The sequence below is a fragment of the Lissotriton vulgaris genome, chromosome 3_1, assembly GCF_964263255.1.
Source record: "Lissotriton vulgaris chromosome 3_1, aLisVul1.2, whole genome shotgun sequence".
Lineage (NCBI taxonomy): Eukaryota > Metazoa > Chordata > Amphibia > Caudata > Salamandridae > Lissotriton > Lissotriton vulgaris.
Genome location: NC_141689.1, coordinates 1,938,300,544 through 1,938,317,608, shown reverse-complemented (window position 1 = coordinate 1,938,317,608; position 17,065 = coordinate 1,938,300,544). Strand labels below are relative to the sequence as shown.

The 17,065-nt window shown below is 45.6% G+C and overlaps 1 protein-coding gene across 1 annotated transcript in view; it reads right to left on the bottom strand.

Annotated features, from left to right (window-relative positions):
- Positions 1-17,065, bottom strand: part of CLCN3 (Cl-/H+ antiporter 3) — a 247,540-nt gene that overhangs the window by 85,660 nt on the left and 144,815 nt on the right. Inside the window, exon 7 of the mRNA XM_086963830.1 lies at positions 11,948-12,493. Coding sequence (XP_086819956.1) covers positions 11,948-12,493 — 546 coding nt within the window. The remainder of the gene's footprint in view (positions 1-11,947; positions 12,494-17,065) is intronic.

Below are 17,065 nucleotides of genomic sequence, written 5' to 3'. Positions count from 1 at the left end.
AATCAGTCTGTAAGCGGACAATGTCATCTTGGCGCTCCGACATTCTGCCTCCTCCTTACGACACCTTTCTGCAGAGATCCAAGCCTTTCACAGAGCCGCGGGGTTTAGAGTTAACTTCGCTAAATCACACATTCTGAATATATCTTCTCCGCCTTCTGAGGTGGAAGATCTGCAGAGAGATTTTGACTTCAGTTGGGCCCCGTCTGACATCACATATTTGGGTATTCAGCTGGCCTCGACATTGACTAAAACGCTCTCTCTGAATTATAATAGGTTGATTGAGCAGACCTCCAGATCCATATCGATTGGTCTCGCCTCAACTTAGCCTGGTTCGGTAGGTTGGCAGCCATTAAGATGACCCTCCTTCCTAGAATTCTTTACATATTCCAGATGCTGCCCCTATCGCCGCCGAAAGGTGGGCTGAAGAAGCTTCAGGGTTTACTGAATAAGTTCTTCTGGGACAATAAACGTCCCCGTGCCATGTTCACAACGACCACATCCCCGAAGGCAGCAGGCGGCTTAGGCTTCCCGCAACTCTCGGCTTCTTTCCAGGCCTCCTGCTTAAGGTATGTACTGGAGTGGAATAGACCCATGTCCAGTAAACATTGGCTTTTCATGGATCAAACGGTGGCCGGATGCAATATATGGAGAGAGCTATGGTTGCCACGCAAAGATAGATCGTGGGGATTATACTCCTCAACGGTGACCGCTCCGACGTTAAAGGCCTGGGACCAATTGGCGATTCGTAAGTGGTGGACCTCCTTCCCCTCGCCGAAGACGCCGATTGTCGACAACCCTGATTTTCCCCCCGGGCGTGCATCGCCGGTCTTCCATCGCTGGAGGGAGAAGAGATGTAAGAGGGTGGGCATGCTCTTTGACCTGGAGGGTTTGATCCCCTTCCCTGTGCTGTGTGCGGAATACTTCCCATTAGAGGCAGAGGATGTGTTTTCCTATGCACAGGTGGCGCACTGGATAACCCGCCCGGCCAACGCGGCCCTCATGTCGCGACCTCTCACAGCTTTCGAGCGTTGGCTTGTTCGTAAAAATGACGACCGGAGCCGTATCTCCGAATTGTATGCTATGATCTTGAGTTGTCCTCGGAAACAACGCACGAAAGCGCAAGTGCGGTGGGAATTGGAGCTGGGGCGCCCCCTCTCGAATAAGGAATGGGAACAGGTGTTCTACCCTGCACACCACACGACCGCTAACACGGCTAGCGCTGAATCAGCATACAAAACGGTGACATACTGGTATTACAACCCTGCCCGCGTCACAACATGGGATAAGGCAAAAACAGGTCTCTGTTGGAGGGGCTATGGGATGTCCGGGAACCTCCTCCACTTGCATTGGCGATGCCCGATATTATAGCGTTATTGGACGACGGTGCTGGACGAGCTAGACAGCGCGTTTCAGATTACACTGCCAAGGCTTCCCGAACACACCTTGCTTGGCTTGCCTCACCCTAAATGTTTCCCTCTGTGCACATTGACTGGGCGACAACTTGCGCTGGCGTTATTAGCGGCGAGACAGGTGTTACTGGCGCGATGGGGCTCCCCAGACATACCTGTCGTACGTGATTGGTTGATACACCTATGGCATGCCCAGGCTATGGAGCGCCTCTCTTTGAGTGTAGACGGCAGGGGGTCCGAATATGCTGCTCTGTGGGCTCCGTTTTTGCAGCTTCTGTCCAAAGACCTTAGGGAAGTCACATGCCCGAAGTATTTGCAAATACTACAACTCATACCCTTGGAGCCGATGGGCGCCGTACCAAGCCCGTGAGATGCTGAGTCTTGTGAGTCCGGGAAAGGGACGTGCTTCTTCTGTCAAGTTGGGTCCTGGTTATGTCTGATGCGGAGTGGGGTGGGGGGGAGCGGGGTTGAGCGGGCTGGGGGGAGTGGGGTGGGGTGAGTGGGCAATGGGGCTGCTTGCACTGTTTTTCTTAGTTTTGTTGGACTTTTTCTCTATAAAACTGCGGACTAAGTGCATCCGGTGGGGGTTGCTAATGCTCCAGTTACGCGGGACCGCCCTCCAGGTTGTAGGTCCAGACGTTGTGTACGACACCTACCTAAATACGCCCTGCCGGCAAGTTGATGTAGGCAGCTAGGCTGTGTACATGGATTACTGGCCGCATAATAAAATGTTCGATTCTAAAACGGTAACAGCATTACAATGTGCCCCCAAAAGATCAAGCTCAGGCAGATATACTGGTGCTGGTCCAGGCAGCCGGATAAATAAAATAATCACCGCTGAGTGGAGGGAAGCACTTTTTTTGTGTGGAACTTCTGAAAAGTCATACCATGTACTCCTGTCTACCAACATGTGGGTGGAGACAAAACCCTCTCTATAGTTCTCAGGTAAAAGCTCTTTTTTAGGTTTATCACATTACATCTAGAGTCAGCTGTGCTGCACAGGCAAACCTGAAAAGGAGTAGACCAAGGCAGTAAAAATTGCCTACACAAAAAAAGGAGAACATGTATTTAGAAGAAGGTAAATTAGCAAATTCCCCAAAAATCAAGAGCACATAGTCACGATTTTGACGTTTTCCCCCAACTTCAACACTTCCAGCTGAGCGAGCATCCCTACGTTACCTCCTGCCATTGACTTTTCCCATTAGACATGGGCACAAAGACCTTTGTAGTTTTAGAATGGCCACAGCTTATTCACATCATAAGCCGGTACATAATTCCTCACAATGGCATCAGTCATTAACATGCTCAGCTCTTTGCTGATCCTGCATTTAAATGTAAAGCACTCCATTCATAACTGGCCCTACATGATATACTCTTATCTTTAGTGCACATTAATAACATCACTTGCATAACCCACTATGCATCTTCCTTAAAGTCACACTGTCTCTTTTATGGTTGTCCTAAATCACGGTTTGTTAACTACAGTGACAGCTCTCCTTCTGTTGCTCACATGGTACAGCGGGTCGTGACCTCGAGGCTTTCCTTGCTATCGAATGTCTGGCGTTCGTGGCCATGCATGGGCTGCAAGTGCCCTGTCCGCCCAGCGCTTACCATTTCTTACCCCTTTTGTTTGCCCTCAAGTGTCCCTACTGTAAGGCATCCCAAGGACCTTGTTCTGGCAGTTGTCCTTTTATGTCCTTGTGATCAGATATTCATTGTTAACCCTTGTAGCTCTCTGCCACGCTGGTGGTGGTTTACCAACATCTAACTGCTCCCCCCAATACCTATGAGAAACCTAGACGTTCCAATGCCCCCACGATGTTTAGGAGGAGCATGTTGATACCCACGCTAGACAGGTGAACTTTATCATCTGCATAATAGCCAGGCATCCTCAGGTTGAAGAGGCTATGCCTCTCAAATTCCCATTCCAAGACTTGCAGAATTTGCTAATTGTTATGTTCAACTTCCGCCCACATCTCTCTACCGCTTCCTGGCTCAAAGCCCTTTGCCACTCGTAACGTGCTATGATTTCTTACCATATTAAGTCAGCCGGGCACAAGAGCAGCGATGGTAGTCAGGTCCACGTGGATGGCCTTCAACAGGGTCTTTCACCGAAATGCCACCAAATTGTTGCCCTCAAGGTGAATTACCATTGCGGCTGGGATCTCAAGTGCCTGTTTCGCGTCCGGCACCGCAGGGAGGAGCAGGGTCCATTTAATGCCTAGTTTGCCCAGCCATATAACCTTGGAGTTGCGCAGCCATGTGCAGTCATACAGCTTCCTGGTTCCAGCCCACCGCTGTTGCCTTGAGATGTAAGAGTGGCCTACTATCCACACAGTTCGCTTTCTTCCTCGTCCCCTGTGGTAAGAGAGTAGCCCTGTGTTAGTACGCTGCGGGCCTGATGTAGGACTTTAACACTGAGGATTTCCAAATCCTTAGATGACTGATCGCTCTGTCTGCCATGCCATGCGCTGCCACCGTCATAACATAACGTGTATTTGTAAAGCGCACATTCACCGCATGGGGAATCTTGGCACTGAATAACAGATGTTTATTGTTACCCACCAACCCAATGGTACTCATGTTATTGACCTCAGAAGGATTAAGGGCTGAGTGGACCCGCCAAGATTTTAACCTGTTACCATGAGGTCAAACTACAAGTCCCTACAGTGAATGCATGAATCCACTAAGCCACCATTTACGAATAAAGGGGGTTTGGTGGGGGAGATGTGACACCTTTCGCTCTGACCTGCATGTTGCCGCAGGTTATGCATACGGGGAGTGATCCCTCCAGGCACATGTGCTTCCCTTTCCCTTCTTGGCCGCCTACTGCTCAGACCTGCATGTAGCCACGGGTTATGCATACGGGCAGTGCTCGCTCCAGTCGCATGTGCTTTTCTTTCCCTTTTTGGTCTGTTTTCGACTTCTTCAGGTACACCACCAGATGCCTGTCTCCTATGTGTAGGTCCTCTACCAAGAGGCAGGCTGAGCCTGTATTTTCCTGTGACAGCGCCACTATCTCGCTCACCCTGTATGCACTGAAGAGCGCTTAGGCGAAAGCTGCTCTGAACAAGTGTCAACCTACATATTCCCAGTAGGACCCGTAAGATCGCCTTCAGCCTCTTAAAATTAAATTGATAGGCTGGTGTCTCGATTTTTTGATTGCATGAGGACCCAGCCCTTCACTGCAGCATGGTAGTAAAATGTGTTTGTTGGGTCCACTCCCCTGTACAGTTCTGTGTGGTACTCTACAGCACTTATATGGGACTGTGTCCACGCTCTGGACTTGCCTGTTAAAGAGGCCCACTGTATAAAGCCCTCTACCTTGTCTCTGGTGCAAGCTCATGCATCCTCCTCCTGTCACACTCTTGAACCTTTCCAAGGACTTACGATTAAGTGGCCGCAGGGCCCTGTCAACGAGTAAAATTAAGTCAGTTCCACTGCATCCCACATGTCTGCTGGTAGTGCAGTCATCCTCCCGTCCGCCCATTTGTGGCACCTCTCCCCCTGAAAGCGAGAGAGAGAGTCAGCCATTGTGTTGTCACATCCTGCCTCATGCCTAGCTTTAATTGCTATGTTGCTCTCCAGTTGGCAGCCCACTAGGCACTGGAGCAGCCCTGTGCCACCCCTAGATTTATTGCTTGGACCATTGTGTGGTTGTTTGACCATAGTGTCACTTGTCTATTTACCAAGCGGTCTCTCCACAGTGTAAATACCAGCACAATTGGGAATAACTCAGGCAGTCCACATTTTTGGTCAGGCCTGTCTCATGCCAGCTCTTGGGCCGCATGGGGGCGCGCATGCTGCACCCAAAATGGCACTGAAACCTTTGCTACCTGTCGCATCCATGTACAGGCTCAGCTGCTTTGCCATCACCCACGGTTCCTACCATACCAGGTTTCCACTGAACCCCCTGCAGTCAGTCAGACCCTGTGATGCTGTTGTGTAATGCTCTTTGTCAGCCAGGCCAGCCACCTCGCAAACGTGCACCCTACTGGGATAACCCTGGCAGCAAAGATGATTTTCCCTAGAACTGTTGTATTTCTTGGAATGTTGCCTTTTTTCTGTCCATTAGCCCATCGCTATCTTGCCTTAAGTCTGATATTTTTTTTGTCCGTAGCCTGTTTACCCCCTCTTGAGGCGAGCTCTATTCCAAGAAATGTCAGAAGTGTGTTAGGGCCTTTCGTCTTCTCCTGCGATAGCAGGACCCGGAGCTGCTCTGTCAATGCTTTGACTTGCTCAACCTTTAGAATGCATTGCTCAGTGTCTGGTGTGCCCACAAAAAGTATGTCGTCCAGATAATTAGTTTCCCCCTTTCACCGAGTGCCCATTCCAAGATCGTGCTAAACGCTTCGAAGTACACACATGATATTGCACAGCCCATCAGCAGATATTTATCATTGCAAAAGGCTCCATCCAATTGGAAACCCATGAGATGGTGACTATCTGGCTGTAATGGGAGGAGGTGGAAGGCGGACTCTGCTTTTGCCATCATGGCTCCATTAATCGTTGCCCTTAACAGGTCATTCGCCTCAACCAGTGTGGCATATCATACTGAGCATCTCTCCTGGTCTAATCCATTATTTACTGATCCTCCCTCCGGGTAAGACAGATGGTGGATGAACCGAACCGGAACTGGCCCAGATCCTTTTTAGCGACTACCACTAGTGGGGATACTATAAAGTCTAGGGGTGGCTTTCTGAATGGGCCAGCCATGCGGCTCAGCTCTAGCTTCTTGGCCATCTTTCTTCTAGCTACTTCAGCATTGTCCATGACTGATTTAAGGTGGTTGTAGAATCTCCCTTCACCTGCCCCAAGTGTAAATGTATAGGCATTTATATAGCGCACTACTTACCCGTAGGGTCCCAAGGCGCTTCGACCGCTGCGAAACCCTTCCTGGCTTCCCTGAGAGATGGTCCCTTAATGGGTATCTCCAGGGTGAGACCAGGCATCCCCGGCGGTCTGGTGGGGCCGTTAGTGAAGATGAGGCAAGCTAATGCCCAGAGTTGCCGAGTGTGATCGCTGATCAGAGTGGGTACCGAGGCGAGAGAATTATCGAGTCCGCTGACCCTGGTCCAGAAACCTGTCGCGTCGGGAATCGAACCCTGGTCCCGGGCCGTCCTCTGCTCTCGGGTCTGCCGCCTCTAACCAGTGAGCCACACTACTTCACAAGTAGTAAAGTATGCTGAATCTATTCCTGAAACCTTCCGCTAGCAAGTGTGCATTGTCTTTCTTACGGTAATGGTTGAGCACTTTATCACAGATTGGCATTGAATTGGGGTAGGTGCTAGTCCTTGTGCCCCCGTGATCCCCTTCTTTAGCTCATCATTACTTTTTGAAGGGGACCTTTTTTCATCACTCCCCTTTGCCCTTCCAACACTTGCTGGCAGGGTGCCCCCCCCAACTGCTGCAAGCGTGCTTGTATTTGCAAACCACACCCCATTTGTACCTTTTCAAACTTCCAATACGTTGCAGGCTGTGACCGTGTCTACTTACGACCTGTACATTGCCTCCTTTTGCAGCCATGATGGTACCCCTCTGTCCTCCGCTTGCTCCCATATGAACCAAAGAACTGCTTGTGTGTCTATACCCCCTCTTGACCATTAGCATAGTGAGCTCCACTACGTCCTGATGGGCCCAATCTATAATGGGACATGTCTGCATTTCTGCCCTATAGCCCTCATCATACTTTAACAATGCATTCCGCTAGTGCTTTCAACTTCTCCTCATGCAACAAACACACAAGGCAATGTGCGGAACGCATGCAACCAATTTTCAATTGACATCTCTAGCCTGGGGTTGCGCCGCTCTTGTCTGTCCTCATCTTTTGTTTTCCTGCACCAGGTCCAGCCCTGTCTGGCCTCCAGCAGCGAAAATATATCTTTGAACTCCTTGCGCCATATTCGCTCCTTTACGGCCAATGAAATCAAGCTTACCAGCCCATTCTTGCGCGCTATTATAGGTGGGTGCCCCGGCGAAAGCCAAATATATTCACTGGCTGGCTTGCCATTTGCCCCGCCGGGCCCCGGGGGGAGGAAGGGTTGTGAATCTTCCTCCATCTTCCGCAGTGATACCAGCGACAATAAACTCTCCTCAAGGCGACAATGATGTGGGCTGCCTTGCCCAGTCGCCCTTTGCTCTGGTCGTGATCACACCCCTTTCAAAGCATAACTTGTTCTTGGTCACTCTACTAACAACTCGTTTTATTGTGCTTTTCTGCTGCTGGGCTCCCTGGGTGCCCACCCCCCAGGCGGGGAGAGGGTATGGGGGGCAGAGAAAAGAGTGACAGAGATTATTATCTGGCTTTCCTCTGGGGTCAGCTGCACCTCCCGATCCAGCGGGACCAAGTTTCAGCGAAATTGCAAATACACAAAACGCACCACTGTAAGCAAGATTACAATACTAAAAGACACTTTCACGTAAAACAAGCTTGCCAACAAATAATGTTAGAGTTTGGAATAATGAGTTTCAGGAACTACACCAATTAAAAACATGTTTTTAAAAAATGATTACGTTTTAGGTCAGTGGTTGGGTACAAGACCTGAAAGGCTGTAATAACGGTTGGAGCCACTTACAGATTTAAGCCCTAAACCATTATAAATGAACCAGAAAATAACACAAAATAAACAAACTGATATTAGTTTATATTTTTTTATGATGGTTGCGTTTACATTCACCTCTTAACAAATAGGAGTGTTCAGCACAACGTGGCGGAGAGGCTTCTGATAAAATACGACCTGAGCTACACAGATGTGGCAGCGACCATCTGTTTTGTCCTTTTTCCACAGTGAGCTTAATAAATCTTTTGAGAGTAGAGCGATGTGCTAATACCGCACTTTCCCGTAGCTTAGGTATAATTAAAGCCGGTTATGTATCTCCACTGATTCTGGGCCATGGTCTGAGACTTAAGTGCACAAAAACAGTGAGTGTGATTAGCTGATGCATGTGGCCGCTAACTGTTACAGCAGTGGGAATAGTGAGTAGAAGAAAAACTAAAAGACATTCATGGCTGATATAGGAGCCTTGTGCTCTCACACGTGCCTTTTTTTATACTATCCCCGGTGGGTGGAATGTTCTAATGGCATTATTTATAGCGCTTCTGCCTTGGGTTAGACTGTTCATTAAGATTCTTTTCCTTTATCTAAACTATTGTTTGCTGCTCAGGCCTAAAACTTGAGTATAGCCTTATAGCCCGCCGTAGAGGGCTATACCGGCTATTAAAGGCCCTCTCCAGCGTTAAAGGCCCCGAGCCGAAGGCTCGGGGTCACTATAGCTTAAGCTCCTCCATAGAGTTTAATATGCTGGTGTAGTGTTGGCCAAGATGGGTATATCAAGCTCCCCACAGTGTCCCAGGGTTTGTGGCCATGTGGGCACGTATTTACATCAGTGGTGGGAATGCCCGACTATACAGTTATATTGGAAGAAAATAACCTAAAACATGAGGTAAGTTTGCGGGAACAGTATGGAAGTAACCCGACTCTGCCTTCTTAACCTATGGGATGCGACTGTCTTGATGGCTAAAGAAAGGATCTGGGTTTCCCATGGAAATATATTTGCGTAACATAATACAGCCAGAGCTTGGAGGGGAGACACTGCACCTAAACTCCAGGGACTGGGAAGCCGATATGGACTAGTGTATGCAGACGGAGAGGGTGATCTATGAAGGGAGAGGTTGCCCCGGAAAATGGACCAAGATAAGGGGGGAATGGAACAAAGCGAGGGGAATGTTACGTGTCCAGTTTATTGATCCCTCTGTACAGGAATGTATGACTGTGAATTACTGGTCACAATGTAAACTTGACGATATGTAATGTAACGGTAATGTTGTAATGTATTGATAAATTGATGGTGGTTAAGGTACGAATGCACGTGGTCACTATTATACGCTGTCATATTTTTGTTTTTCTTATTCAGTAAAAAGAATTTTTTTTTAAACTTGAGTATAAGGACTTTAACAACTGCTCTAGACCTCGGCAACTAGCTGTATATAATAATATAATCTATGAGATATATTAACCTCCCTATAATCACTGGGATATTATTTTCTTGTTATAGGGCATGCTGCTGTCAAATAAGAAAATGGTGCTACTAGTAACAACTTATCACAAGCAACTGGTGACATTTCGGTAGTATGAGCATGCAAGTATTGGTAGGGATGAGCAAGTATCCCAATTATGTGCCAAAGCCTCTGATAGGCAAGAGTCCTTCCACACTCTTGACAGCCATCTGTTGCAGCCTCTGAGGCATGAGAGTCTGGCCACCCATAGGCAGCCAGCAGGCATGGCCTCAAAAACAGGAGAGGTTGATGAATGCTGAGACACTAGCTTGGAGAGGCTTCTCAGCCAGAAGAGGATGCACATGACACTTCAGCTTCCAGATGCAACGTAAGACATGAGAAGTCTCAAATGTGAGGCAAGACAGGAGCTAGAGTCTGTTGAAAGAATGGTAGGGCACCTGCATGACTCAGTCTTTTAACCAGGAGAGGGCAAGCAATAATGCGCCCACTAATTACACAGCAAATTGTACCACCAACTTGTTACATTATAAAAATATGACAACTCACCTTGGAGTTCAAATGGCTTTATAAAAAAGCAACCAGCCCTTAGCCTCATGTTTCTATAGGCCACATACATAGTTGGGACTCAGAATATCCTTTTAATGTCCATTTGGGTGTACATTTTCATGTATATAGTAACAAGCACTGGCAAAACCAAATAGGTCTCCCCTGTGTGAGAGCTATTGGTTTTGCCAATGTCTTTTAGCCGTGTTGCTCAGCTGCATGGCTGCTCTTCAGTTTGGCTAAAAGTTAGTGGTGTGGTGTTAAGTAGAGATAAGTAGAGTGGCAAAGAGTGGAATGGCATGGAGTGGCATGGACTACAGTGGAGTGGTATAGAGTAGTGTGGGGTGGCATAGAGGAGAGTGGTGTAGAGTGACATGGGGCACCATACGGTGGATAGGCACAGAGTAGAATGGTGTTGAGTAATTGAAGAGGTGTAGAGGGGAGTGGCGTAGAGTGGAATGGAAAGTGTAGGGTACAGCGGCATCGGGCAGAGTAGTGTAGAGTACAGAGGAGTAGCGTGGTACTGTGTGGACTGAAGTACAGTGGATGTGCATGGAGTGGAGAAGAGTAGAGTGGTACAGAGTAGAGTGACAGAGGGGAATGACATTGGGTGGAGTGGCATAAGGTGGTATAGATTAGAGTGGTGTAGAGAAGAGATACATGGAGTAGAGTAGCATGGTTTGACACAAAGTGGAAAGGGGTAGCGTACAGTAGAATGGCTTAGAGTAGCGGGCGTGTCGTGGAAAAGACTGGAGTGACACAGAGTAGAGTAGAGGGGCGTAGAGTAAAGTGGTGTTGAGTGGGGCACAATGGTGCTGAGTGGTGTGGTGTAGAAAGTCAGAGTTGGGTGGCATAGAGTGGAGTGGCATAGATAGTGTATAGAGAAGTGGCATGGCGTAAAGTGGAATGGAGTGGCGTAAAGTGGAATGGAGGGTGTAGGGTAGGGTGGTGTAGAGTGGAGTAAAGTGGAGGTGCGTGAAGTGGTGTAGAGCTGAGTGGCGAAGGGTGAAGTGACGTACGGTGATGTAGAGTCGCATACAGTAGAGTGGCGTTGTTTGTCAGAGTGGATTGGAGTGGTGAAAGTGGAATGGAGAGGCGAGAGTGGAATGGAGTGGTGTGGCATAAAGTGGCATGGCGTTGAAGGGCGTAGAGTGGAGTGGCATAGAATAGTAGAGTTGTGGGTATAAGTTACTATAAAGCATTAATGGCAGATAGGGTGAAAGCAACATCAACATAAATAAAAAGCCATATGCATGTGTTAAAGAAGGAAAGTACACTGCACGTCTAGGAATAATACAGAAAAGTTTATAAAAAAACAGTGTGTTGCAAAAAGACAAGAAAGAACAAAGAGGATGAAGAACACATGTACCTAGTCCATGTCCCAGACAGAATCTAACTCCAGAAAGCAAGGGAAGCCCACACGACCTAAGCAACGAAAACAACGAATGGTATGCTGTGGGCAGTTGTAAGCCCACGGAATAGTTAACAAAACGTCTTGCAGCACATTGCGTGTGCTGTGTAGGTGTGACCTAAAAACTGCATAGAGAATGTCCCAAAAATCTGTTTTACTGTATGTGGTCTCCTTTCTTATCTTTATTTAGACCCTCTGGAGAGAGGGTAAAAAACACCCCATGCCCAAATCTGGAAATTGTCAAATTCATTAGGTGATTGAATCTAGTGCCAAGGCAAATCCTGCTAACTTGTTACATTCAAGAACCATTGCTGCTGAGTCTATAGTCAAACTCACAAAATTTCATGCAGTGTTCGAATTAAGAGTGACAGTGTCTTAGTTGTTAAAGTCCCAGATGGTTATTGGTTTGTGGTTTTTATTAACGTATATAAGCAATATTTTTAAACCACACTGGTGTCTATGATTTACCTAAAGCATTACATTTCTGTGCCACAAAAAAAATTCACTGTGCACCAATGAGTTGAGGAAAATCATAAAATACAATAAATTTATTAACAACAAGCTTACCTTGATACCAAACGTGAAGACTGTCATGATAATTTTAAAAACAAGGGCCAAGCACAGTTGCCAAATGGCTGAATAGACACCAGTGCCTGCTGGCCGATCAGGGATGTCATCTACTGACTTGGTTGAATTCATGTCATTTTTGTAGTCGCATAGTGATGACGATTCCAGTGGCCCGCAGTCTGTGAATAGTTCTTTGATGAGTTCACTGGTGTTAAGCCTGGTGTATGGGTTAGGGAATGCAATAACGGCAGTAATTGCTGCCACAAGGATGACCTCTAGGACAGGGTACTTTCCAAACTTGGTGGTTTTTCGTCGCCGACACCAGGCAATATTTGCACGGATGAAAAATGCTCCCCACAGTCCACCAAATACTCCCAGGAGTATGAAGGGTAGCAGTTCAAAAAGATACCATGGGGTATGATATTCCACATAGAAGAGGACCAGGCGGCTGTTGCCAAATGGATTGATGGATCTTAGAACAAATGCAGCAACCAACGCTGCAAAAAATGACCGCCACAAGGTCTTCAGAGGAAAGTAATAGCTGACCTACAAATAAATGAAATGTTAACGATCAGAAAGGTATAGACTGCAGACATCTCGAAGATGAAGTCTAGGACCATAAAGACACTTACGCTTACAGTGATTAATAACTTGAAATAAAGCGGTTAATCTTTTCAATTGAACCAAATGTTATTCCTTCTGTGTTCATGACTTCTGCAGAGGATGGAGCATCCTTTTGACTTTCGTTACTTGTCAATTTGACTAACGTAAATCACTTAAATTCAGCCTACAGCTTTTTGTAATCGAATAAGCACATGGCTACTTTAGCCTCCTATCATTCCTCTTAATTGATTTAGCACACATCACAGGCCACAAATTTTCACTATTCTACGACTCCCTCTCTTCCACTGGCTGCCAGCTTTCATTGTATCAGTCAGAAATAACAGCTATATACGAGGGGCATTTTAGGACATTTCAGTTGCATATATTTACAAATATCACACTACATTATAACCTGTGCCTCCAATGTGCAATTTTCTTGATGACTGCTGTTCTGTTTACTGAGCCTATAAACATCAGTGCACTTACCTACATTCAGGAGTGAGATGTGTTCTTGGAAATTAATCTTGTTACCACACATGAAACCTTTAGCCTTCCCATTGTTGCCTGTAAATTCTGCATGTGCAATTGCTCAACGAGAGAGATCCAACTTACTAGAGTGATAAAGTAATATTTTTAAATATAAAGAAAGCCACTGCCTTCGATCTTTACATGCCATCCCTTTTTTGTGTTTCAAGATCAAATGATATGGTTGACTCAACTGCTAACAGTTTATGACTTGTGCCCACCTTCAACACAATGAATAAGTCAGTGAGGGTTTTCCATCAGTGGCTGATTTTGGCAGTGAAAGGTGGTGCTGGCTCTTCATCACTTCTCCCATGAACGGTTGATTATTATTATGATGATTTGGCGTGTTACAATGACTTAAAACAATTACAGCACATGACCTAAACCAGAAACGCACGGACTGGAGACTTGGTTGAGTGCTAGTACACAGCAAGGTAACCCACCTATCTATCTGGCAGTTTCTTTATGTTGTTCTATGTCCAGAACATAATAAATTCTCAACAGCCCCCAAAAGCAACCTGGATTAGGTCTGAAAATTGGTGACTAGAGACACTGCCTGATGACATAATACAGGAACAGCTCTCAATTTCAGCACTTCACTGGACGGCTCTGCAAACTGCGTTTGCGATCATACTTGTTTTTCCATCTGACCAAGCACCATTTCTTTTGCATTGGTTCATACAAGGTCTTTCGAATGAGACAGCTACAACAGAGTGTTAGTTAGAAAACCAATAAGAAAATGTAACCACATTAGAAATGTGTAAATAAACATATATGGGCAGCTTTTCGAATCATTTACTATCTAAAATGAGCAGTTTAAAATATTTAAAGAAATGTTAGCTATAATAGCTGCACTTCGTCTAGTAGTTCATATTTAGATCTGTGTGTGAACCTTGGCATCTATTTCTCCCACAAAGCTGACAAAATATCTGCATGAATGTCAATCTCCTTTCCTAAAAAGCTAAACATTTCCACTCCATGTACTATTTTGAATCCATTTAAGTGAGTAGAAGCTTGGGCTCTCCCCACTGTCCCCGTCTGTGAAAAAGGTTTAAAATACTAATGTTGTCACTCCATGATGTGGCACTTATGGACAAACCATTAGTCTTCTGTGTCCCTTCTGGCTTGATATCAGTGGTGGGTATGTCAACTTTGAATAGGCCCTCACTTGATCCCTTACCGCTACCAGTGTATGGGAATTTTTCCTGCACTGCCATATTACTGAACCATACTGAAAATGAACAGCTGCAGTGGTTTGCTAAAAGACATAACATTCCTGAACCCTTTCTAGGGAGGGCTTAAAGAACTAGGGCTTGATTTAGATCTAGGTGGACAGGTTACTCCGTCACAATGGTGATGGATATCCCGTCCACGAAATATAAATCCAATAGGATATAATGGCATTTACATTGCGGCGGATGAGATATCGGTGTGATGAAGTAGCTCATCTGCCAAAATCTAAATCAGACCCCAAGTTTCTTACTTTAAGTAACGGTCTTTCTGATGGAGGCTATCTAGTTGCAGATTCCTCACCTTTTCAATATTACCCAGGTGTTTGACTAGATCTAGAAACATTTTTATAGTACGTCTGTGTGCCGGAAGGTGGTGCCATGCAGCTCCGCACTGGTGCTGTTCCACTCCTGAAGTGACATGAGGAGCTTATACAGGCGCCACTCCAGCGGGCTGATGTCAGTTGCTTTCGAGACTGCCCATGCCTCCAGACATGTAGCAGGGTTTTGGAATTACGATAGTCCGACTCCCAGTGCATATTGTTTGGGGTCAAGAACAAGTTTTTTTGCTTATTTTGTCGTTGGAACAACTAGGTCTAACCACCTGCAACACAAACTCTTTGGCTGCCAGTTTACAGTTCCACATTATTGATCAGGGAAGGACATTGTCTGCAGGTAAGGTAATAACTGTTTCCATTTTAGTGCTGTTAAAACTTGTATTTATGGTTCATTAATGCAAAGCCTTTATTTTAAGGGGTGTGCGCTCTAATGAAATGTTGTTAAGTTGTCCCAGTATATAAATGTGTACACACATTTGCAAAGTTTAACTTTATGAGGCTACGTATAATGCTCCCAGAATGCTCTCTGATTAGATGCAAATAATTGCAGAAGCTTGAAAGCAAGATTGATGAATCTTTGCTTTCAAATTAAATGATCACAAAAAAAATAAAACATTTTGCTAAACTACTGTGAAATTTTAGGTACCATTTCTTTGAAGGATCATCTACTAAAATGCGTTGATACATGCTACTACTCCCCCCCAAAAATATTTATAATGGAAAATCAGTGCAACCAGTTCCAAAAAGATTATGGGTAACCTGAAAATAAAATATAATTGGCAAAGTCGAAAGGTCCGACATTGGTGGTCAGCCTTTTGGTATTGTCAATGTGTGTTTTGTTTTGACATGGTTTTTGTAAAACGTTATTTTTGTGGGAACTACCATGCCCTCGCCAATATAACAAACATTGCCAAAAAAAAATATTGTTGTTGTGAAAGAGCAGAATGACATTACAGCTTTCACGCATTCACAATAATTTACCGAAGGAGGCCCGGCAATTTAACAAAAAAATGATGTGTAGATTTCCCTCATGTGAAAATCTGATGAGCGTTTACAAGTTCGCTTTCCCTCCAACCACTTTTTTCCCCAAACATGAAGTTTTATTTCTGCCCTTGTTAGGAGTAAATTTCCAACCATTCTCAGTATGGGAAAGGATTAGAAAAGAGCTGGAGAAAAAAAAAACAAAGCAATTAAATTTGTAGGTTTGCACAGACTTCAAAGCACACTCCAACTTTAGAACTCTTGTTTAAAGCAACCTCTAGCCCCAGTATGTAGCTCTGTAGAAAGGCGGCAAAATGCGTGAACTGATGGAATTCAAATCCTACTATTAGTATGAGCCCTGGCATATTTAGAGAGGCTATTATCAGAGCTCTTTTATAATGAGATTGCTGCCATAATTAATCACTGTACTTCATGGCATGTACAAAGGACAAGTGGATTTTTCCACTGGACAAGTAAATTTATGAAGCAATCTGTCCCATGGAAAAGCAGATATTTTATTAAATTCCACACCCCTGATGAAGCCCCAAAAGCAAATTGGTATACCAGTGTGCTGATTCCTAGACTTGGGAGCCTATGAAGATGAAGAGTCAAAACACAGACCGGGGTGGATGGGAGGAACGGTGCGGAATCTGAGGCTACAGAGGCTTGACCAGGAAAAGCATTACCAAAGGTAAGTTACTTGTTCTTCTGACAGAGACTTTTAGCTGCAGATTCCTCACCTTCCGAATACATACCACAGCAGTCCATAAGATAAATGGGCTGTGAATGGACTCAATCTAGAAAGTTCTGCAGAACTGAGCACGCAAAGTGTCCTTTTTTTATTTTTTTTTAATATTTTTGAAAACCTTTATTGTGCAGTAGTAAAAGAACAAATACGGGCCCACAACCATCAGGCCGGCCACGATTCCATTTGAAGCACAAGCGCATGCAATACGGCGACACAGTAACACAATAGTACAAGTAGCAAGTATTTGAAAGTTACACTGGAGATCATCGTGATACCATGTCCCAGGAGCAATGAAGGTTAATTTAAAAAAAAATTTGTTGCAGCTATTAGAGTTTGTCTTTTTTTAATAAAAACAGTAAACTAAGAAAGCAGAGTCCGTGCAGGCGCAACACGACATAAGCGACAACTTTATCACGTAATCCAACAACTACGAAAGTCAAATCCCCCAGGCAGCATGGCGGCTCAAAAGTATGTGCAACAGGAGTATCAAACCGAATATCGTGCCCAGTGTCCACCGCCACCCACCCCATACCAGTCCCAGTCACGGACCCAAGATAGAATAAAGAAGAAAGATAACGAGAACGAAAGAAAAAACAAGGCCCATAGAAACTGAAACCAGAAAACTAAAATCCCAACCCCCAACCCCCCACCCTACACGCATGCAGAGGCTACAGCCTACCCCCCCCCCCCCCCC